A 24,290-nucleotide genomic window follows, 5' to 3' on the forward strand; every position below is an offset into this window, starting at 1 on the left:
ATTCTTGTGTATGATGGAAGAAAATAAAGAAAATGGTGTACTAAATACTGTGCAGTATTTAACTGCCTAAATAATAATAAAAACACAGAATGTACTTTTTTAAGTTGCCTCAAGACACTGAGAGGTAAATAAGTAGTTAATATTATTCATGATAATTCATGCTAAATCATGTATTTCCTCCGCCATTTTCCGCAGTTTGGCACCTCACGTCACATCATTTTACCGAAGTCAGCCCTATAGCTTCGGCGCAGTACCGATCACTGACGTTTGTCAACAAAATGGTGCTTGACTCTTGAGACAAGCTAAATTACGCCATATTGTTAATGACATTGAGCATACATTTTTTTTAAATACTTTCGCGAAGTAAAACTTCTGTACGTAGTACTTATTATTATTCTGTGATAATACGAACAGCTAGGGACTGGAATTCGTTGCCTGCTGCTGTCTTTCCCAAACACTACAATCCGGGCGTTTTCAAGGCGAGATTGAATAGGCACTTACAGGGCAGATATGTACCATCCTAGACTGCATCCCACTTACTATCCGTTCGCTTTAAATTTGCCGCTGGCGATATGACGTCACTCGAAGGGAAACGTCTATAACTTTATCAAACTATATTTAAAATGTTTTTTATTTATTACTATTGATCAAAATTGTGTATTTGCGTAAAATAATACACATTAATGAGGGCTATCGTTTTTATACTTAACAGTTGGCACCCCTGGCGATTGACAGGACCTTACTCTACAGTGGCGCCATCTTGATGAGTGCAAATGCGATAGTCCTCCTACCACTTTCGCGCTCACCAGTTGGCGCCACTGTCTTCGCTACTAGCAAGTGACAGGACCTTACTCTACAGTGGCGCTAACTGGTGAGCGCTAAAACGATAGCCCTCATTGCGTTTAATCACTAACTAATTGCGTTTTATCGCGGTTGGGGGAGGGGACGCGTATTCTACGGACCGGCAAACGTGGCGCGAACGGGTGGTAACATCAGGTGCGATTGTGGTCAAATATCTGCCTTGTTATGCATAAAAAAATACTTCTCACTATACCTCTGTATCCTGTTGACCGGCTGTCCTTCCTGCGTCTTCCGCCTCAGCACCACCGCTTCGCCGTTCTCGTGGATGTCCGTGCTGACTCTGCGAATAAGCACTCTATAAGCTGCTAGCTAAGACTACTTTTGCAGTGGCGCTTGATGATTGTGAGTGTGGTATGAATTAGTGTGTGTTAGAATGTTGATGCAATTTTCTGCCAAAAGAGTGCAGTGATAGTGTAAACTTTTCTTTCAAAAGAGATTTTCAAAGCGTGTTTAAATTAATTGCAAAAATATATCCGTTATGTGAGTTGAGCATGAGTTATTATGAAACAGACTTCTTATTTTTTTTAGCCACAACGAGGAAGCTCGTTGCCTTCATCTCACTTGATGGTGGGTAAGTTATTTATGGGTTGACTAAAGATGTTTTTTATGCATTTTTTCAGACTAACGCGAACAAGGCAAGAGTTGTTAAGCGGCGTTTAGTCACTCTTTTTTAAAGATATACAGTGTGAGTCACGTTAAAGTGTACATATGAAAATAGATAAAACTAGACCTATTTTTATCGACAAAAAAGAGTTCAAAAATTTTTTGTGATTTTTTTTTATTTTTTTATAGAATTTTTTTTCTTCCAATTACTTATTGTAAAGAAAACGTAATAACTTTTAAACTAAGCGGTATATCCTGATAAAATAAAAACAGTAATAATGCTAAATAACAGGCGATACTAAAAAAATACGTGAAATACCCAGAAAATGCCAACAAATAATAAAAAAATATACTTTTTGAAAAAAATCTGCTTTTAAATTCGTGTTTTTTTGGTTATTTGATAAATTTCTCCAAAAAATGCCCCTATAACAGGTGGTTTTTATTACTTTTTATTATTCTCTATCGTATTATCTTCGTAAAACCAAAAATCACATGTCTCTATCCCTATCACAACGTTTGCAATGATCGTTTGAACTAAGCCTCTCCGGGCGCGCCATTCAACGCTTCGTTAACAACGAAACTGAAAATGGCTCTAGATTTGTAATTTTGATAAAGACAAGTTAGATTTCAAATAAAAACAAAAGATTTCGAAGTAAAATAAGCATTTTAGTTAAAATTGAAATTGTCTCTACCTGTAGCAGAGAATAATGTTGTGGCAGGCCTTTGTTCAAACGATCATAGCAAATGTTGTGATAGGGATAGAGACATGCGATTTTTGGTTTTACAAAGATAATACGATAGAGAATAATACAAAGTAATAAAAACCACCTGTTATAGGGGCATTTTTTGGAGAAATTTATCAAATAACCAAAAAAACACGAATTTAAAAGCAGTTTTTTTTTTCAAAAAGTATCATTTTTTATTATTTGCTGGCATTTTTTGTAAATTTTATGTAATTTTTTAGTATCGCCTGTTATTTAGCATTATTACTGTTTTTATTTTATAAGGATATACCGCTTAGTTCAAAAGTTATTACGTTTTCTTTACAAGAAGTTATTGGAAGAAAAAAAAATCTATAAAAAATTAAAAAAAAATCTCAAAAATTTTTTGACCTCTTTTTTGTCGATAAAAAAAGGTCTAGTTTTATCTATTTTCATATGTACACTTTAACGTGACTCACACTGTATAGTAAGTGTAACCTGTATCCATTTGAGTGCTGATTGACTGAGTTGAATAAATATTATTATTATTGTTCGGGATTTGTTTTGAGCTCAATGTCGATGCCGTGATCATCTAAAGTCCGGCCGCCAAGCAGATAGAATTTCGTCCAATGACCCCAAGCTACCCATCCTTATCACTCGCGCGTAATTATATTGCTGTCGCGCTCGCACACTCACTGCGGGCGCCCGTCGCACAGTCGCGACAGCAATATAATTACGCGCGAGCGATAAGGATGGGTAGCTAGGAGTCATTGGACAAAATTCTACGTGCTCACGGACCGGGCTTTACCTATAGTGACTATAGTCCCTCCAAAGAAGTGTATCCCACTGACCTGGTGCCTCCATTGAGCTCTCTGTCGCGGTCGTCGTGATCGTTGGCGGCCAGCGAGTCGGCGTCGTGGCGGCGCGACGACGACGACGCGACCGAACCGCTGTCGGACTGCGATCTGCGAGAAGGCACGTGATATAACGGGTGCAAACATACATGGAACATAACCCTCCTAGCGCAGTCGGGTAAAAATTCTATCACGAAACTTATGCAGAACTGCAAACAATAAATAAACAAAAAAAAAAGAAAATCGTATTTCTTTTTTACTCAAAAATGTAATCCTACAGAAAAATGTAGGATTTTTGCACCTTTTTGTCAGCGTGACATGAGTAAAGTATATCTTTCATTTTATATGTTTATAAAGAGAAAAATACACATTACTGTACAGTGAAAAAAAAAGTCACCAGTGAGCGCGGTTTTCAAGGAAAGGTCCCGAAGAAAAATATGTTTATTAACACGTAGGAAAAACGTAATAAGTATTTGGTTTTACGCCGCATCCCTGGTAGGCCTTTAGCTTAATTTTTTTTGTTGTGTTAATTACTGTATCTCATATTGATAGCCCAATAAATAAATAAAAGCAGTCTTATTACGGAGTATGTGCGATTTTACATTGTGTCATATGTCACCATTATGTGACTTATCATTAGAACCCACCTCTCAAAGCTGTCTGGACTGAGGCGCGTAGCGATAGGCGGCGGCGCGGCCGGCTCGCCCACAGTCACCACGGAAACGTGCGATGTGTCCTGCAGAGACAAATACAAGCTCTATTAGTATGTGGCAGGGATGTAATGGATATCCGTAACCGTAACTTTCGGATATCCGAAATAAAAAAATATCCGAAACCGTAACCGTAACCCATTCAAAAGTTTCGGATAGTTTCGGATGTAGGCAGTTTAAATAGCATTATATGTAAAGACACAACAGCCTGATTTACCTTCATAATGCCATCGAGTATCAATTTTTATTTTTTTTTATTACTTTTTATTCGATTTAGTGTGCGACCACGAATGATCCAACACGGTGGACAACTATTGCAAATTGCATTCTAAAGCACAAATATCCGTAACCGTAACCGAAACTTTCAGATATCCGAAATAAAAAAATATCCGAAACCGGTATAATATTATTCCTATATCCGTAACCGTATCCATAACCAAAACTACACATCCAAAACATCCCTAGATGTAGCCATAGGTAGTTTTCAGAGCACTATAACAACCCAGGGGGTGAAGGGTTATGTTTTAAATTTTAATTGACTACAATATGAAAAGTAACGGAAAACCTTTCCTTTGCTAACAAGTTACAAAGTCAGTAGTGATGATTACTCCAACTAGTGATCAGAACGCATCAAGGCTTTTCTTCATTGTCACAAATGCCACAATGCGTCGTGACTGTTTTCATAAGTTGTCACAACGCAAAGGACATTGTCAGAAACCGCCTAAAAAACCGCCCAAAAACATTAACCCATCATAATTATTTTCTATTTTTTTTAATACATTAAGCACCCTTTCATTCTAATGGACACTTAAGCATTGAAAAATTAAATAAATAAGTCTTTTAACGTTTATTCTATAATACTATTACAACTTCCGGACGTTTTGGTGCGTGGCATGGTCTAAAACCTATCAAGTTCCATAATTTTTGCCGATAAAATCTGTACGAGGCATTACCGTACTTTATTGCTGGGAGTCCATGTATAGTGATGTTCCTGCGGCCATCATAGACAATAAAATATCGATTTTGAAAATAAAATAAATCGATTAAACTGCTTTGAAGACTAGATTTGCGTTAAAAGCTAAAAAGATATTGACAGTTTGACACTATTACAAGAAGATATCTAAAGTGTCCAACTGGTCGAAGGTCGTAAATAAAATAAAAATAATTAGGACCATAAACTGATATTCATGGTATCATAACTGTAAAAGTGTCAGAATCCGATGTTGAATCCAATGCCAGTTGAAGTGTGAGAAACATATATATTTTTTTTTTATGTGACAGGAGGCAAATGAGCAGACGGATCACCTGATATCAACCTAGTATAGTTGCCAGTCTCTCATAATCTATGCCAATGAGGGTTTTCGCGATTGAAAAATCCGCCAGATGGCAATACGTAGACGTGAGGTCCAAATGCTGCATGATTGGTTATTTTTGACATGACATTGACAGATATCCACCAATCATGCAGCATTTGGACCTCGCGTCTACGTATTGCCATCTCGCGGATTTTTCAATCGCGAAAACCCTCATTCATAGCACATGTATAATAATAGACCAAATGAACTTTTATAGATTGTGAAAGAGAAGATAAAGATTTTATTATTTTATTAAAATCTTGCCACGAGGTAGTTTTTCAGTAGAAACCAGGATTGGATAATCGCTACAGGCAAGTATCAGAACATTTTATAAATATTTTTAATCGATTATATCCATGTGAATCGTTTTAATAAATTGTCATTTTACTTTTTCAATTAAAACTTTTTCAATCCCTAGTCTTGTCAAACTGTCATAATGTCAACAAATTATAAATGTCACGTCAGTTGACTCAATTTCAGTCTTCTGTGCGTTTATTGTATTTTTATTTCAATGAAATAGTGCTAAAGGGTTAGTACTAAAACTGAAAGCCTTTTTTCAGAAAGAAAACCAATGTGGTGCCCTTATTATTCATGCTGTTTGAAAGTTACAAGTCAGTGATACAGAGTTGCCGACATTATAACTCCGTAGTGATACCATACCAAAGAAGAAGTTTTCCTAAACACTTGTGTTGTTTTTATATGTGATCGAATAAAAAGGATTAATTCTACTGCTCAAATGGAATAACTTATCCCAAGAGACCGAATATAAAAAAAACCTCTCCATAGAAATTATCACCATCACGAGGATGTGAATTTTTTTGAGAATTTGATATTGGTCCTGTAAGAAAAGTAGTTGTATTTCAGTAGTAGAATCAACCCTTCTTGTTTCATCAGCAAGAGTAACTATAAAAACGCCCTGTAGGTAGGTATTATTAAGCTGAAGAGTTTGTTTAGTGTCAAAGACTGTCACACAGTGTAACTTAAATTGGCATATTATGATGAACATAAAAACTTAAATAAATATTTATGTTAATATTTTTTCTATTTATTTATTTTCCCAAAGCTTCACAGTGACAGCTGAAACAGCAATACTGTTAACAAAACAGTAAAACTAAACTTGGAACAAACTGTTACAAATATGAGGGGTTTAATATTTTACAAATTAAAATAAAACCGCATGTTGCTTTACTTTCTCGTATAGGTAATAAATGTAATTAATGGCTAGATTATTAATGTTACTTTGTTACCCTCAATAGTGAGGAAATCTTATAAAATGGTAACCCTGATTTTTATTGTCATTCAAGTGCTCTTTCTTCGCATAGGCTTCTGTGATTTGGCCAAGGGCCACACACATTGCGATAACATTATGCGACATTGATTTGACAGCAGCGGAGTGAAGTCTTGCGACTATGCAAAATGATACCCTGTAATCGTAGCGCATACAGACATAGACGGGGCGGGGCACATAGCTCGTAGAGCTGATGGCCGCTGGGGCAGGAAAGTTCTTGAGTGGCGACCACGAGCCGAAAGACGTAGCGTGGGCAGGCCTCCCACTAGGTGGACCGACGATCTGGTGAAGGTCGCGGGAGGTGCCTGTATGCGCCTTTGTCCAGCAGTGGACGTCTTTTCGGCTGAAACGAACGAACGAACGATACGTATTACCACTATTTACCAGACATTACTATTTATTGCATACTCGCCGGATTACACGTAGGAGCACGCGCGTAACAGCTTCGGCCTTGCATTATTATAAGATCTTGTTCCGCCCTTTTACGAACTTCCTCCGTGAGGATATCCCCGCCGAATTCTATGATGAACCTATCAAAAGTCATATTCTGCAATGTCAACCCACCACAAGGTGGACCGACGACCTGATAAAGGTAGCGGGAAGGCGCTGGATGCAGGCCGCTACCAACCGTGCGATGTGGAAGTCATTGGGGGAGGCCTATGTTCAGTAGTGGACGTCCTGTGGCTGAAATGATGATGATGATGAAGAAATGAATGAAAATGACAAATCTTCGAACGTGTATAATACCGTGCCAAAGTAATCATATAATTTTGGCACCTTAATAACTATTGCCGTTTTTGTTGTAAAGATCATGCAGCGCTACTTGCGGATATTATTGGAAAGAAAACTATGTGGGCTCTAGATCTGAAGCCGCTTTAACGAACACGAAGTGCTCATACAATGCGGCGTATTTTCTTCCAGTCTTTAGTCAGGACTTTAGTCGAATTAAAACCCCGGTTGAACGTGATATAGCCGCACTAGAATACGATGCTTTTTTGCATAATCGCAAGACTTCGTTCCGGTGTCGACCGAATGTTATCATGATGTATGTGGCCCAGGGGTTACCGTAGCCGCTAAGGTTTGAAACTTCTTGCTTAAAATATTGTAGTCTTTGGCATAGACTACGATGGTAGTCATGGAGATAGGAGTTTGTTATCTCGTGTCAGATGTAAATGGTGAAAAGAAAACTCATGATTCGTGGTATTTTTATGTAATATGTAGGTATTTTATAAAAGTGGAACCCCGAGTGATCTCCAAAACCCATTCTATTATTATATACGATTCGGCTTCGATATCTATAATACAATAGGAGTTTATTTCATGTGTCAGATGACAAGGGTGGAAACAACCTACGATTCATGTTGTTTATTTACGTGCAATATGTGGGCATATTGTAAAAGTGGAATGCCGAGTTGTATTTCTAAAACTTGTTCTATTATTTTATACTATTTGGCTGCGACTCGGCGTGACGACAATACAAAACATTTTTCGCGAATCGGTGTTCATACATTCACACAATACATTAGACGCCATGTTGTCATAAACGACATATTATAAAATCGCTGTGATTTAATATTCTTAATCATTAATTTTATGGCAAGTGTCCATCAGGAATCATTGTTCTTACACACAGAATCGTATTATTTCGCTTTCGGGTAGTAATATGTCAAAATTGTTGGTTCTTTAGGCGAACAATGTATGGAGAACGAACATTGTCCTTTTGGCAGCGTAATCCAGTCCCTGGCTGTTCGCATTATACAAGGACTGTTTCATAAGTTGTCACAACGCAAATTTTGGCAGCGAATTCCAGTCCCTGGCTGTTCGCATTATAAAAGGACTGTTTTCATAAGTTGTCACAACGCAAAGTTTTGGCAGCGAATTCCATTCCCTGGCTGTTCGCATTATAAAAGGACTGTTTTCATAAGTTGTCACAACGCAAATTTTTGGCAGCGAATTCCAGTCCCTGGCTGTTCGCATTATAAAAGGACTGTTTTCATAAGTTGTCACAACGCAAATTTTTGGCAGCGAATATCAGTCCCTGGCTGTTCGCATTATAAAAGACTTATTTATCGAAACGCTTAGTGCGAGATGGTGGAATGTCGACAATGTAGGAATGGTACGCTAACCTGCGTCTGGTTCCCCAGTGATGGACTTCTCTCCACTCCACCTTAGTGGTAACCGGGTCTTCAAGCACTAGAGACAGCAATACTCACCAAGTTGAGCTGGTTATGCTGGCTGTCGTCGAAGACCCCGGAGTCTCCAGCCGCGCCCGGGCTCAGGATCAGGACTTCGCTGCTGTCCAGGCGGCGGCCGCGGGTCTTCTCTGTTGAGGAGAAGAAAGTTTATTATTTCAGAGAACACATTTTGAAGGAGGCGCCCTGTATTAGCTGTATTGAGTAAAGTTTAGCCGAAGCTAACGTACAAAAGTTATTCATCGAGTGTGACCCTGAAGGCGCGCGCGCACGATTGCCTTTTTTTGTCGCCGTGACAGTATTATCCGTGATCTGTTTCTTTTACTCCTTTATAAGGATAGAGACATATTGTCACGGTGACAAAAGTCACCCGTAACGCCGTTAAAGGCATTGTTTTGGCAATGCCGCCTATAAATAGAACGTATACCTAGCGCTCGTCATAATGCTGTTAAAAATAATAAGTTCGCACAAAGAGAAGAAGATTTATTCTTAACGCGCATCAAAGCGCTACAGTCTTTGCCATATAGAACGTGTTCCTAGCGATAAGGGAAAAAACGATAAAGGACTGCCAAATCGCTTATGTGCTGTCGCCACGCTATAGCGCCGTATAATGTTGAACGGTAACGTATCTTAGGAGAGTTTTTTCAACTCACCGGAGTAATCATGACTGGTGTCCAACGAGTCCAGTGAGGAAGGCGCGAAGCAATCATCGTCTGAACTGGAGGCGGCTCCTACTATGACCACTTCGTCTGCTATAGGCGGCGTTGTGGATATCGTGACTGCGTTGGGCGGCAACTGGAAATAATAAATAATAATCAGAAAATAGTAATAGACAATTTGACACCATTCCCCAATAATTCGAAATCACAACTTTTCTAAAAAGACACTTCATTCTGGTCTTAAAAACTTAATTAATTTTAAATTACCTGTAAATTACGATTTTTGGTTGCATTGTAATTGAAAAAAGCAATTTAATTGACTTGACAAAATAGTGACGTCACTAACTTGTAGTGCCATACAAAATCTAGGGGAGAGTTCCGTTTTGACATGTTAAAAAGTGTAGATGACCCACGCTAAACTGTCCCACCAAACTCAATGACAGGGTGGCGCTACCATCGTTCAACTATATGGTTTCCAACATGGCAAAAATCGGAACCAGCGATCCGGTATTGACGGTGGCGCCCCACTGTCAATGTCATGCATAGGACAGTTCAGTATTTTGGAACTATTTGGTGGTGTCAAAATTTCGTACAATGACCCGCCCTAATCGCCCACGCGTAATTATAATGCTGTCGCGACTGTTCGACGCGCGGCTGTAGGGAGTGTCATTGGACGAAATTCTACGTGCTCGGCGGCCGGACTTTACTACTGACCATGCCTGTAAAGTAACTAACCTGGGCAGCGGTGGTAAGTACCGGCGGGTGCGTGGTAGTAATCGTCATAACAAGAGCAGGGGCGAGCGATCCTACTCCCTATCATCGTGCCTGTAGAGTCCACAATCGAGTGCACTGACCTAAGCAGCGGTGGTGAGCACCGGCGGATCATCATCATCATTTCAGCCACAGGACGTCCACAACTGAACATAGGCCTTCCCAATGATTTCCATCAAGGCCGGTTGGTAGCGGCCTGTATCCAGCGCCTTCCTGCTACCTTTATGAGGCCGTCGGTCCACCTAGTAGGAGGCCTGCCCACGCTACGTCTTCCAGCCCTTGGTCGCCACTCGAGAACTTTTCTGCCCCAACGGCCATCGTCTCTGCGAACTACGTGCCCCGCCTGTCACGTGATTTTAGCAATTCTGCGAGCTATGTCGGTCACTTTGATTCACCTGCGGATCTCCTCATTTCTGATTCAATCACGCAGGGCAACTCCGAGTATAGCCCGCTCCAACTGCGAGTAAATACCTGAGATCCAGGATCTCTCATGATGCCTATAGCCTATAGAGTGACTAACCTGGACAGCGGTGACGAGCCCGGCGGCGAGCGAGTTGGGCTCCACCACCACCACGTTGGTGGCTGCCACCGCTACTGCCGGTTATTCTTACAAGCCTAGACTCTATCATCATGCCTATAGAGTAGCTAGTTGACTGCACTTAATAGGGACTCACTCACTTCACGTTTCTACAGCTGCATCTTATGTAGCCAGGATCAACACCGAATATGAACCCAACCAGTAAAGGCCAAGTTTGTCCCGGGACACGTTGAATTGTCATTGGACCCGCAACGAAATGTGAGCTATCGTATTTGCCCTTACCAGTTGGCGCTAGAGTAAGACACTCGTTTGACAGTGGCGCCAACTCATGAAAGCTGAACCATCGCATATGCACTCACTATTTGGCGCCACTGTAGAGTAAGGTTCTGTCACTCGCTAAGACAACCAACTGAGGAGCGCTGAAACGGCAGGAGGACTATCGCATTTGCTCTCACTAGGATGGTGCCAAGTAAATACTTAACAGAGATCTTGGTGGATTGTCTTCTAAAGTCCGGTCGCCGAGCACGTAGAATTTCGTCCAATGACCCCCAAGCCATCTTTATCACTCGCGCGTAATTATATTGCTGTCGCGCTCGCACACTCACTGCAGCCGCCCGTCGAACAGTCGCGACAGGATGGGTAGCTAGGGGTCATTGGACGAAATTCTACGTGCTCGGCGACCGGACTTTACTACTGACCATGCCTGTAGAGTAACTAACCTGGGCAGCGGTGGTGAGCACCGGCGGGTGCGTGGTGGTGACGGTGACGAGCCCGGCGGGCGCGGCGGCGAGCGAGTTGGGCTCCACCACCACCAGCGCCGGCACCACCACCACGTTGGTGGCCGCCACAGCTACTGCTACAGTCGGCTATTCTTACAAGCCTAGACTCTATCATCATGCTAATAGAGTAGCTAATCGAGTGCAGTTATCTCAGTAAAGACCCACCTCTCGTTCCTACCGCTGCATCTCCTATGTAGCCAGGATCAACACCCAATAAGAACCCAACCAGTCAAGGCTGTTTGTCCCGGGGGAAATTTTCTATCATTGGACGTGAGGGTTGTCGTATTTACTCTAATTAGTTGGCGCCACTGTAAAGTTAGGTCCTGTCACTTGCTAGTGGCTAAGATAGTGACGTCAACTGGTGAACGCTGAAAGTGTAGGAGGACTTTTTGTGCCATTGGCGCCACTAAAGCCTGGTCCGTGAGCACGTAGAATCCCGTCCAATGACCCCAAGCTGCCCATCCTTGTCGCTCGCACGTAATTATGTTGCTGTCGCGCTCGCACACTCACTGCGGGCGCGCGTCGCACAGTCGCGACATCAATATAATTACGCGCGAGCGATAAGGATGGGTAGCTTGGGGTCATTGGACGGAATTCTACGTGCTAGGCGACCGGACTTTACTACTGATCATGCCTATAAAGTGACTGACCTGAGCAGCGGTGGTAAGCACGGGCGTGTGCGTGGTAGTAATCGTCATAACCAGAGCAGGGTCGAGCGATCCTACTCCCTATCGTCGTGCCAGTAGTCCACAATCGAGTGCACTGACCTAAACAGCGGTGGTGAGCACCGGCGGATCTTCATCATCATGTCAGCCATAGGATGTCCACAGCTGAACATAGGCCTTCCCAATGATTTCTATCAAGGTCGGTTGGTACCGGCCTGCATCCAGCGTGTTCCTGCTACCTTTATGAGGGCGTCGGTCCACCTTGTGGATGGACACGCCTGTAGAGTCCACAACCGAGTGCACTGACCCGAGCAGCGGTGGTGACGCTCGCACACTCACTGCGGGCGCCCGTCGAACAGTCGCGACAGCAGTATAATTACGCGCGAGCGATATGGATGGGTAGCTTGGGGTCATTGGACGAAATTCTACGTGCTCGGCGACCGGACTTTACTACTGACCATGCCTGTAAAGTAACTAACCTGGGCAGCGGTGGTGAACACGGGCGGGTGCGGCAGCGAGCGATCCTACTCCCTATCGTCGTGCCTGTAAAGTCCACAATAGAGTAACTGACCTGGGCAGCGGTGGTGAGTACCGGCGGGTGCGTGGTGGTGACGGTGACGAGCCCGGCGGGCGCGGCGGCGAGCGAGTTGGGCTCCACCACCACCAGCGCCGGCACCACCACCACGTTGGTGGCTGCTACCGCTACCGCCACGGTCGGCTCGGGCGGCTTGGGCTGCGGCGGCTGGAGATATGACAGAATATAGAATGAAGAGTATGTAAAACTTGTCAGATTCGAAGTCTATATCTATAAAAGCAAAAGGTCACTGAATCACTCACTCATCACGAAATCTCAGAAACTACAAGTGCTAGGAGTCTCAATTTTGCATGGGGGTTCCTTTTAGAACGTAGGTGCTCACTAAGACGGGATTTTTGATTCAACTTCAAAGGGGGTAAAACGGGATCCACGCGTACGAAGTCGCTAGTGGAGTTATAAATATCCTTTGAATAAAAGGATTGCAAAATCAAAGAACTTTTCCACGTTACTGGTACTTTTTTTAAAGTAGACGAAGACCCTGGGTTCCCAGTGGGAAACAGGGGCTTGACTAAACATACAACATTTAAACTCTGTAAGATTCTAAGACAGGTGATTGTAGCCCAAATACACTAGCTAACGCTAGTCTACTATTAATTATTATTACAATCGGCACTACCACTGGAATCCTCTCCCTTACACCTAAAACCTATCGAGATATGCGTTGAGTAGACTTCTCCCGTGTGAATAAATCGAAAATCGAGAAATAATGTTCTAAGTAAACTCGTGGTTATTTACTTATTTCGTGACCTCTGAACAAAAAAAATTGAATACTTTATACACAGCACAGAAACAAAAAGTGTACATACCGTTACAGGCCTAATCTCAACCGAACTCATCGGCGATCTTCTCTTCTCCCATTTGTGTATCCTATCCTCCACTTCACTTCTATCCACTTCTATACTGATCCTCTCTTTCGCTTCTACAGAGCTGGACCTCGAATTCTTTTCTATTCTATTGACTGCAGCATTAACTTTCACAGTTTCCACTTGATCCGTCGAAATGGAACGGTTTTCTAAACGGCCTATTATTTCTACATTCGTCCTATCTAATTCCAGGGAGCTTCTGGAGTTTCTTTCTATCCTATTCACTTCTGACAACACCCTGTCTTCGGTTGAACTCGATCTGGAGAACTTTCCTTTGTCGTTTGTGTCTGTAATTGTTACTTCTGTCTTCTTTTCGATTCTAATTTCTTCTTTGCTCTCTTCTTTTCTGTTTTCTTGTCTGCTCTCTTCTCTTCTATTCTCTTTCCTGCTCTCTTCTGTTCTTCTGTCGTCTCTCTCAGTCCTGTGGGGTTCCGTTTTGTCTAATTCTGTCTGTTTCTCCGGCGCGACTGGTTCAGGCGTTATTCTAATTTCTTGCTTTGGTCTCTCTTTCTCTTTTTCTACTTCTGAATCTTTTTTGTCTGTCTTTTTGTCTTCTACGGCTTTCTCTGCTTCTCGACACACCTGGAAATATAAAGATTATTAACATCAACCTTTTTATCATAAATGTGACGGGCTGTGACAAGGAGAGGGAGTGAAAAAGTCATGAAATTCGTGTGACATTGAGGCCTTATTTTATATGTGACTTACCTGGATGACAATCTGTTTGTCCCGCACAAGCGGTTAGCTACCACCATCTTACCCAAGTCCGTCACCATAACAAAAATGTTAGTAGCATTGTGTTCCGGCAGTTGGAGGTAAGATAGCCAGTTCTTCTATGCTTGAGGATTCCGGCTGAAGCTCTTTCACTTTCGGCCTAACCATCCTTGATGCAGACCAAGAGCCTCCTTCATTATCATCATCATTTCACCCATAGGACGTCCACTGCTGAGCACAGTTCTCCCCCAATGATTTCCATGTTGACACTCTTATGAGGTCGTTCCACCTGGTCATCTGGTGGGTGCTGCGCTTTCCGGTACGCTGCCTCCACTCCAGAACCTTGATGCCTTATCAGTTCTGCGTACTATGTGCTCTGCCCATTGCCACTTCAGTTTGTCAGCGACTTTAGTTCGTTTACGGGTCTCCTCGTTACTTTATTGGTGCGTCCAGACTTGGCGAACGGGCTCGCGCGACAAACTTGACATCCTGCTCACTCAAGAGCGGGGTGAGCAGGATGACCAGCGTGTCGCGCGAGCTCATTCGCCGAGTTTGGACGTACCATAAGAGCCACTCACCTGGTCGACAATCTGTTTGCCCTGCACAAGCGCTGGTTGAACCGGCGGCGCGGGCTGTGGAGGCGGGGGCGCCGGCTGCTTCTTGGGGACGGCTGCGACTGGGGGGGCGGCTGCGACGGGGGCAGGAGGGGCGGCGGGGGCAGGAGGGACGGGGGCAGGTGGGCGGGCGGCGGGCGAGGCGGGCGGCGTCGCCGACGGCGGCGGCGGGGCGGGGCCCTTCTCTTTTTTTGGTGCCTGGAAATACATTACATATTATAATGTTAGCTCACCACTAGTTTGGAACTAGAATTTTTAAAAGTTCCTCCTTATGCTCCATACACAAATTGTATAGACTCTCTAACTAAACCATCCCTTCGTTTATCAACCTTCTGGAGCTTGATACCACAAAAATGAAACTTTGTGTCGGGACTCGGGCTGATCTAATGAGGGTTTTCGCGTATGAAAAATCCGCCAGATGGCAATACGTAGACGCGAGGTCGAAATGCTGCATGATTGGTTATTTTTGACATGACATTGACAGATATGTCAAAATCCACCAATCACGCAGCAGTCAGACCCCACATCCACGTCCCGCCATCTAGCGGATCTTTCATACGCGAAAACCCTCATTGATAGACCATAATTCTTCTCAAATGTTTGCCCAGTAGTCTCAAGAGTACGGTCATGCAATCCAATTGTTACAACTCGATGTCCTGGTGATAACCAGGTCCTTGCTCGTATCGCATCTAGCAACTTTTGTCTAGCTTCGATGTGAAAATAAGAGGTGTTGTAGATACAGCACATCTATCTCAGTTACTCCGTAATCATGGCCCTTGCAACGGTGCCTAAATATCAGAGGTTCTTTAGTAAGGTACCTACCTACATGGTAGCAATCCCGTTATTAATAACTGCAATGTTAGTGTCCATGAAAATTTAAAGGCTGTAGCACATTTATTAACTCGCATGCATACTCCAAACGCCTAGTCTCGCGATTGACAGCGCGCGAAAGGCCTTTCAGAGTTGATGTCTGCTATGACCTTAAAACAGCACATGTACCAGGCGTGTTCATCTCCGCGAGTTTACATCGAAAACAAAACACACACGATGGCCCACCTACAGGATACTATTCGACAAGGCCTCACATACGAGCGAACATTGACTCACGTACGCGTATTCTTGTGTATGATGGAAGAAAATAAAGAAAATGGTGTACTAAATACTGTGCAGTATTTAACTGCCTAAATAATAATAAAAACACAGAATGTACTTTTTCAAGTTGCCTCAAGACACTGAGAGGTAAATAAGTAGTTAATATTATTCGTGATAATTCATGCTAAATCATGTATTTCCTCCGCCATTTTCCGCAGTTTGGCACCTCACGTCACATCATTTTACCGAAGTCAGCCCTATAGCTTCGGCGCAGTGCTGATCACTGACGTTTGTCAACAAAATAGTGCTTGACTCTTGAGACAGGCTAAATTACACCATTTTGTTAATGACATTGAGCATAAATTTTTTTAAATACCTTCGTGAAGTAAAACTTCTGTACGCAGTACTTATTATTATTCTGTGCATGTACTCACGGGCGCTTTCCTGTCAGCGGGCTGCGGTTCGTCGTCGCGCGGACGCTTGGCGGGCGCGGCCGGCGCGGGCGGCGACGGCGGCGCTTCCGGCACTGAAACAAAAACATTCGTTTGGTTCGAACATAAAATTAAACAAGCATTGGTCACAAACATATTGTTTTAGACACACACTTCCGAATGTAACTCTTTTACACTTAGTATGGGGCCATTCATTTATTACGTAAGACTGTTTACGCTATTTTTTTACCCCCTCCCCCCTATTATGTTAATATACCGTTTAATATTTATTACGTAAGAATCTGAAGGAAAAAATTAATAGGTACGTTTGACGACTAGTATAAACATGCGGAGAATTCCCGGGAGGCACAGTGCGGGTAACGCGGGTCCTTTGCCATGGAAATGGAAATCGTTCACCTATACGTATCCGAACAAAACTCGACTCTCGCGCGGTTGCCCACGCTTTTACAAAGTATAATTTTAACTGCTCATTTTTGTGATCTTCCGAGACTCCGTCCCACCCCCTTATAAGAACAAAATGACATAGTCAACCCCCTTCCCCCCAAAATTGTCTTGCGTAATAAATGAATAGCCCCCATACGATAACAACTTCGCACGCAAATCATTTAAAATATTTTTTTCCTGCGTTTGCAACATTTTTCATTAATGCTTTCCTATTTAATACAAACAAACAATCAAATATTTCCTCTTTATAATATTAGTGTAGATGTAGATCTCGAAAACCACACAATAAGAATTTCGTTTAAATAAATATAAATAAATAAATAAATATCTTTGGACAATCTCACACAGCGCCATCTAGCCCCAAAGTAAGCAATTAATATGCTTGTGTTATGGGTGCTAGCTTAACGGATATACTACTTATATACTTTTTTTTTAATACATACATATTATACATAGTAACACCCAGACCCGTCACAGAAATTAAAATTCATCATTTCAATTTCTGCCCGGCCGGGAATCGAACCCGGGACCTCTCGGCATAGTAGTCCGTTCTGAACCACTACACCAAACGGCCGACAACGAAATGTTATGTATCACTTGAAAAAATTGTGTCATGTCTAAAATAAATATGAAAGAACACTCACTCTTGACGTCCGGCGTGTCCGCGGACCGGACAGACGTCGAGTCATCTTCCATCTCCATATGCATCTGAGAGCTGCGATGTTCCTGTATACAAACACACGAGTTATTGCATCATCATCATCAAGCTGTAGATCCTGGCTGCACAGGAGTTGCAGCGGGTCTAAGAACCATTTCACATTTAGGCGACTTAGCAGCGCGACAGACTTTCTGGCGATAATTTCATACTATATGACAGCGGATGCATGCCTTCACATAAAGGCCTATTCAAACCTGAGCGATATTCGCTGCCGCTGTGGGTAGTGGTACATACCGCTTAGGTCTGAACAGTATTATTACCGCATACCCACTGGGTTTTCTCTGCCGCAGACGGTAGCGAATACCGCTTAGGTCTGAATAGGCCTTTATAAAAACGCCGCTGCCGCGCTGCTGTCGCGCTTCTGACGCCATAATTTGAAAGCGGTCTAACGTGCAATGGGCACTTCGCAAAATGCGCATTAACATTCTAATATTATACAAACTAACTTTTCAGCCTTTACTGTGTTGAAAAGTGCGCATTTATCAAACTGGTCATATTGCGAAGTGCACATTCTCCGTCAGACCCGTTGCAGCAGTGGGAACGAGAGGTGGGAAGTCTTTTTTGTCGTCATCATCAGCATATACAAGACATGGAAGGATATTACAACTTTATACAGTAAAAGGACTGTGCATTTTTGTACAATTTATGGTTTTAGTGGAATACCATTTACAAGATATAAAACAATACATAAATATTACTACTAATCCCCTTAGCACAATGCTGATAGCTTGAGTTGCGAGTGGGTACACCACAATAGTTGAACGGCAGCGAGTTCGAAACAGCGTTCCTTGGATCTCGAGTCGGCCAATCCGACACCTTCACCGTTCGACTATTGTCTTTTCGATACTGTTAATTATTAGTTAGGCCCGCCATACATGGGCAGCTCGAGCAGTTAGCCAATGATAAACATACACGAACCGCTCGAGCAGTTGCAACTGCTCGAGCGGTTCGTGTATATGCGTCCATAGAACTCTGAAGTTCAGTGCAGTCGCAGCTTGAAGCTGTCGACACTGACTGCTTCAAGCGGTCCGTGTATTGCCGGCCTTAGTGTGTTGGCGCAAATGCACAATGCGGAAAATGGACCGAAATAAATTCTCCTGCCATCATAAATGCACGATCAGGTGTCATTGCGTTCAAATATCTACCTTGTTATGCATAAAAAATAGTTGTACCGTTATTGTGCTGTCATATCCGACCGATTGAGGTTTGATTGGTTAATCATCACAACTTATTAAAAGTTTCGGCTTCTATTTAATATAATATTTGTCATGTGTTTAGTTAGAATCCCAGTTCTTTTTTCTACTAAAACCTTGCGGAAAATGGACCGAAATAGAGCTCGAGCCCGCACACTGTAGTATGGACTACGCACGACGAAACTAACCGAAGTGAGTGTTTACACTATACGTCTCTATCAATTTCCCGCATAGTGTACTTGCGCCGTATATGTGTGTGATACCTTCGACGCAGGCGGAGGCTCTCGCGGCTGCCGGTCCGGTTCGCAAGCAATGTAAATCAACACGTAACATTAACGAAAATCACTGCAGTCAATATTCATGGTCGTCGTCATCATCATCGTTCGTAGCAACACAAAGGTGACCACTGCTGGACAAAGGCCTCCCCCAAGGATTTCCATAACGACCGGTCCTTGCTGCCCGGGACCTAAACTACACTTGCAGAGTCGAGTCTTCACATAATGACAGTGTCCCTTCTTTCCCTTTGAAACACTATAACGTCAGTGAAGTGCGTAAGTCATTTTTGACGGGTTTAACATTTTGATCCCATTGGATGAAGAAAGATCGCGTGATTTTTTTCGACCAATCTCACTGACGATAACTTTTTTGACTTACACACATTTTTGACTTACAATTTCACTGACGATAAGTATTTACTATTTACATAAGGAAATTCTGCACAACTCTACAATTTAATAATTACATTGTAAAGCAATATTGGAATACAAAATATTTTCTTAGGTTCCATTGGTCAATAGGTACACGGTTAAATGTATTTTCTGTCGTCCCGTCAATGGGACTTCGAATAGATCTACGAAAAAGAAGGGGACAGTGCCTTTTACATAGCTTAAATTCTCCTGCCATCATAAATGTACGATCAGGTGTGATTGCGGTCAAATACCTACCATGTTCTGCATAAAAAATAGTTGTAACGGTATTGCGCGGTCATATCCGACCGATCGATGGTTAAAGACGTTTGATTGGTTCACAACATATTAAAAGTTTCGACTTCTATTTAATATAATACTTGTCATGTTTTTAGTTAGAATCCCAGTTCTTTTTTCTACTAAACCTGTGACTACCTCACGCCTGTAAGTGTTACCATTAAATACTAACCAATTCTCTGGTACTGTTCCTTGTTGGGGCGCCCCTTTCCCTTCCTCGACTTGGTCTATCCGTAGTTAGTAAGCGTGCGGAAGCGGACACGTGGTATATGTTAGTTAGATAAATATGTACATATTAATATGTTAAGATAATATAAATAAAAGCAGATTTTGTATGTTACAATAAAATTTTGTATGATAACAAGATGAAAAATTATGAGTGAAAATATAAAACTTATTGCATTGCATATGACATTAATCAAAAATAGAAACAACACGCCATCATAGAACCAACAGCGTTAGGTGACTGCGTTAAAACAATCCTAACACCAGCACAGACTTCTTAGGTTGAGCAACTCCACGCGGTGCTCCAATATTATGTCTCGCAACTCTTTCTGTGACGTCACACACGACTCCAATCCTAGCACCGACCTTCAAGTCGAACATTAATAAGACATCGAAGAACTTTAATACTTCGTGTAAAACGAACTGCATCTCTACGTCAGTGTGACGTCACACAGTGTTAGTGCAAGAGAGAACAATATGATGGGCGGCTGTCTCATTTTCACATTTTATTGCACCGTCTGAGTGGAGTTTAAGTAGCTCCACCGTTCTCAGCTGTTCCTATGAGTAAAACATTAAAACCGCGTTAGGTGAAAGCGTTAAAACAATCCCAACACCGACCTCCGAATCGTCGTCGAGCAGCTCCTCCTCGACCACTTCCGCGCGGTACTCGAGTAATAAGTCTCGCAGCGGCTTCGCGTCAAGTGCTCCTGAGACGAACGGGTGCGCAAGTAGCTCTACTGCTGTCGGCCGCTTTTCTGGGTCCTGGGGAAGAGAGGAACAGTTGATTTATTTATGTTGGTTCATCATCATCAGGTCATGTAATCTTCAATGAAGAAAGTTGCAATGTTGGGCGATTAGGGTGAAGTGAATAATCAAGAACAATTACTGTGATTTAGGCCCAGTCTCCGCCAAAACGAAGAAGAAAGAAGATGTGTTTGAACAACCAATCAGATTTCGTTATTTCTAATCACCTCTCCACTCATCTGTGGTTCTAAATCTGTAGTTATCCAAACCCCGTTTATTGAAATCCTTACACTATGGCAAAAATCGAGTGTTATTCGTAGTGATTACTGCAAGGTCAGCACTCTACTTTACTAGACTGAAACTGGCAGAAGGGTGGTTTACTAGAGTAAATGGGACCATACTCATTTATCATTGGTAAATGGATGATTTGGCCTACTACCACGCTAGCCAGACGGGTTGGAGAGGCCTGATATTCGCGTACTTGACGCCTCTTACGACTTCCATAGAAAGAGTGGGAGTCAGTGGGAGTCATTCTATAGTCCTACGACGTAGGGCGGTTACCTTGACGAGCGCCTTGGCTATGAAGTCGTTGAAGTGGCGCGACCAGCGCGAGGGCGCGTCGAGGGCGGGCGGCTCGCTCTAGCTCGACGTAGGGCGGTGTAGGGCGGCGTAGGTCAGTGTAGGGCGGCGTAGGTCAGTGTAGGGCGGCGTAGGTCAGTAAAGGGCGACGTAGGTCAGTGTAGGGCGACGTAGGTCAGTGTAGGGCGACGTAGGTCAGTGTAGGGCGACGTATGTCAGTGTAGGGCGGCGTAGGTCAGTGTAGGGCGACGTATGACAGTGTAGGGCGGTGTATGTCAGTGTAGGGCGACGTAGGTCAGTGTAGGGCGGCGTAGGACAGTGTAGGGCGGCGTAGGTCAGTGTAGGGCGGCGTAGGTCAGTGTAGGGCGGCGTAGGTCAGTGTAGGGCGGCGTAGGTCAGTGTAGGGCGGCGTAGGTCAGTGTAGGGCGGCGTAGGTCAGTGTAGGGCGGCGTAGGTCAGTGTAGGGCGACGTATGTCAGTGTAGGGCGGCGTAGGTCAGTGTAGGGCGACGTATGTCAGTGTAGGGCGGTTACCTTGACGAGCGCCTTGGCTATGAAGTCGTTGAAGTGGCGCGACCAGCGCGAGGGCGCGTCGAGGGCGGGCGGCTCGCTCTAGCTCGACGTAGGGCGGTGTAGGGCGGCGTAGGTCAGTGTAGGGCGGCGTAGGTCAGTGTAGGGCGGCGTAGGTCAGTAAAGGGCGACGTAGGTCAGTGTAGGGCGACGTAGGTCAGTGTAGGGCGACGTAGGTCAGTGTAGGGCGACGTATGTCAGTGTAGGGCGGCGTAGGTCAGTGTAGGGCGACGTATGACAGTGTAGGGCGGTGTATGTCAGTGTAGGGCGACGTAGGTCAGTGTAGGGCGGCGTAGGACAGTGTAGGGCGGCGTAGGTCAGTGTAGGGCGGCGTAGGTCAGTGTAGGGCGGCGTAGGTCAGTGTAGGGCGGCGTAGGTCAGTGTAGGGCGGCGTAGGTCAGTGTAGGGCGGCGTAGGTCAGTGTAGGGCGGCGTAGGTCAGTGTAGGGCGACGTATGTCAGTGTAGGGCGGCGTAGGTCAGTGTAGGGCGACGTATGTCAGTGTAGGGCGGTTACCTTGACGAGCGCCTTGGCTATGAAGTCGTTGAAGTGGCGCGACCAGCGCGAGGGCGCGTCGAGGGCGGGCGGCTCGCTCTAGCTCGACGTAGGGCGGTGTAGGGCGGCGTAGGTCAGTGTAGGGCGGCGTAGGTCAGTGTAGGGCGGCGTAGGTCAGTAAAGGGCGACGTAGGTCAGTGTAGGGCGACGTAGGTCAGTGTAGGGCGACGTAGGTCAGTGTAGGGCGACGTATGTCAGTGTAGGGCGGCGTAGGTCAGTGTAGGGCGACGTATGACAGTGTAGGGCGGTGTATGTCAGTGTAGGGCGACGTAGGTCAGTGTAGGGCGGCGTAGGACAGTGTAGGGCGGCGTAGGTCAGTGTAGGGCGGCGTAGGTCAGTGTAGGGCGGCGTAGGTCAGTGTAGGGCGGCGTAGGTCAGTGTAGGGCGGCGTAGGTCAGTGTAGGGCGGCGTAGGTCAGTGTAGGGCGACGTATGTCAGTGTAGGGCGGCGTAGGTCAGTGTAGGGCGACGTATGTCAGTGTAGGGCGGTTACCTTGACGAGCGCCTTGGCTATGAAGTCGTTGAAGTGGCGCGACCAGCGTGAGGGCGCGTCGAGGGCGGGCGGCTCGCTCTAGCTCGACGTAGGGCGGTGTAGGTCAGTGTAGGGCGGCGTAGGACAGTGTAGGGCGGCGTAGGTCAGTGTAGGGCGGTTACCTTGACGAGCGCCTTGGCTATGAAGTCGTTGAAGTGGCGCGACCAGCGCGAGGGCGCGTCGAGGGCGGGCGGCTCGCTCTTCTGGATCTTTAGTAACACTCGCATCGGCGTCATTTCGTGGTTGGGCGGCTCCATTTGCGCGAACTCGATTAATGTGATGCCTAGTGACCAGATGTCCACCTGCGAAGTAAAATAATATTGATTACTTGGTGACTTATCGGCCGTTTGGTGTAATGGTCGCTAGTTTTAGGTATTTTTTAAACAATATTAGTAATTTTCAAACACAAATAAGGTTGTGTCACGAGTGACTTCACCACAATAGCCAAGCGACGGCAGGAATCGAACCCGCATTCTTCGGATCGGTGATCATAAGTCGGCCTGTCCAACCTTCGCCTTTCAGCTATCGTCCCGTTTTAACACGCTTTTATTAGGTCGACTTGTTTAGTCTTGGTGAACAATGCACTAGGATTCTTTGAAAATATTTACTCTGAGGATACATTCATGGAGCTCGCTCTGCCACTTATTACATCTTCACCTTAAAGATCAGTTACCTAGTGTTTTCTTCAAGAATGGACCCTACTTCATCGACATAAAGATCACTTTACCTTGAAGTCATACGGGTGATCGCGGAAAGTTTCACACAGCACCACTTCTGGTGCCATCCAGTAAGGCGTGCCCATAACCATATCGTGCAATAAACTCTGCTTCTTTGATAATAAACTCTACGCCCTCACATTAGAGCGCAGATTAGGTCTTTAAGATCAGTTTCCTACGTGATCACGGAAGTGTCTACTTCAAGAATGGACCCTACATCATCGACATAAAGATCACTTTACCTTGAAGTCATAAGGTCTCGGAAGGTCTAACACAGCACCACTTCTAGCGCCATCCAATAAGGCGTTGACTTGTGAACGTCTTATATTTTAAACTCTATCTAAGGATGTTTGGACTAAATAAAAATATTTTCTTTCTTTCTTACACGCTTGCCTTAGAGCGTAGTTTTCTTTGAGAAAGTATTCACGATACTAGCTCCAATGTCACTTCACAACAGACACTACGTCATCGCTTTAAAGAGCAATTTACCTTGAAGCCTCGCGCGAAAGTGGCTCCAGTATAAGACCCTACGTTATAGATGTGGTTGTTCCTTCAACAATGAACTCTACGCCCAGGTAATAATGGTCAGTTTACCTTGAAGTCATACGGGTGATCACGAAAGGTCTCACACAACACCACTTCTGGCGCCATCCAGTAAGGCGTGCCGATGAACGTATCGTGCTTCTGTAGCGTCGACTTGTTCTTAGCTGACACGCCGAAGTCCGCTG

At 44.2% G+C, this 24,290-nt stretch overlaps 2 protein-coding genes across 2 annotated transcripts in view; one reads left to right on the forward strand and one right to left on the reverse strand.

Moving 5' to 3' along the window:
- The window catches only part of LOC135086140 (uncharacterized), a 221,352-nt gene that overhangs the window by 62,527 nt on the left and 134,535 nt on the right, over positions 1-24,290 (forward strand). The window lies entirely within an intron of this gene.
- LOC135085898 (serine/threonine-protein kinase 10) overlaps positions 1-24,290 on the reverse strand; it is a 74,458-nt gene that overhangs the window by 20,162 nt on the left and 30,006 nt on the right. The window contains exons 6-19 of the mRNA XM_063980683.1: positions 24,157-24,287; positions 22,969-23,148; positions 20,488-20,631; positions 17,395-17,476; positions 16,289-16,380; positions 14,727-14,960; positions 13,378-14,016; positions 12,548-12,718; positions 11,252-11,398; positions 9,218-9,359; positions 8,586-8,695; positions 3,667-3,755; positions 3,017-3,130; positions 1,055-1,141 (exon numbers count right to left, since the gene is read on the reverse strand). Coding sequence (XP_063836753.1) covers positions 1,055-1,141; positions 3,017-3,130; positions 3,667-3,755; positions 8,586-8,695; positions 9,218-9,359; positions 11,252-11,398; positions 12,548-12,718; positions 13,378-14,016; positions 14,727-14,960; positions 16,289-16,380; positions 17,395-17,476; positions 20,488-20,631; positions 22,969-23,148; positions 24,157-24,287 — 2,362 coding nt within the window. The remainder of the gene's footprint in view (positions 1-1,054; positions 1,142-3,016; positions 3,131-3,666; positions 3,756-8,585; positions 8,696-9,217; positions 9,360-11,251; positions 11,399-12,547; positions 12,719-13,377; positions 14,017-14,726; positions 14,961-16,288; positions 16,381-17,394; positions 17,477-20,487; positions 20,632-22,968; positions 23,149-24,156; positions 24,288-24,290) is intronic.

The sequence above is a fragment of the Ostrinia nubilalis genome, chromosome 30 (genome assembly GCF_963855985.1).
Source record: "Ostrinia nubilalis chromosome 30, ilOstNubi1.1, whole genome shotgun sequence".
Lineage (NCBI taxonomy): Eukaryota > Metazoa > Arthropoda > Insecta > Lepidoptera > Crambidae > Ostrinia > Ostrinia nubilalis.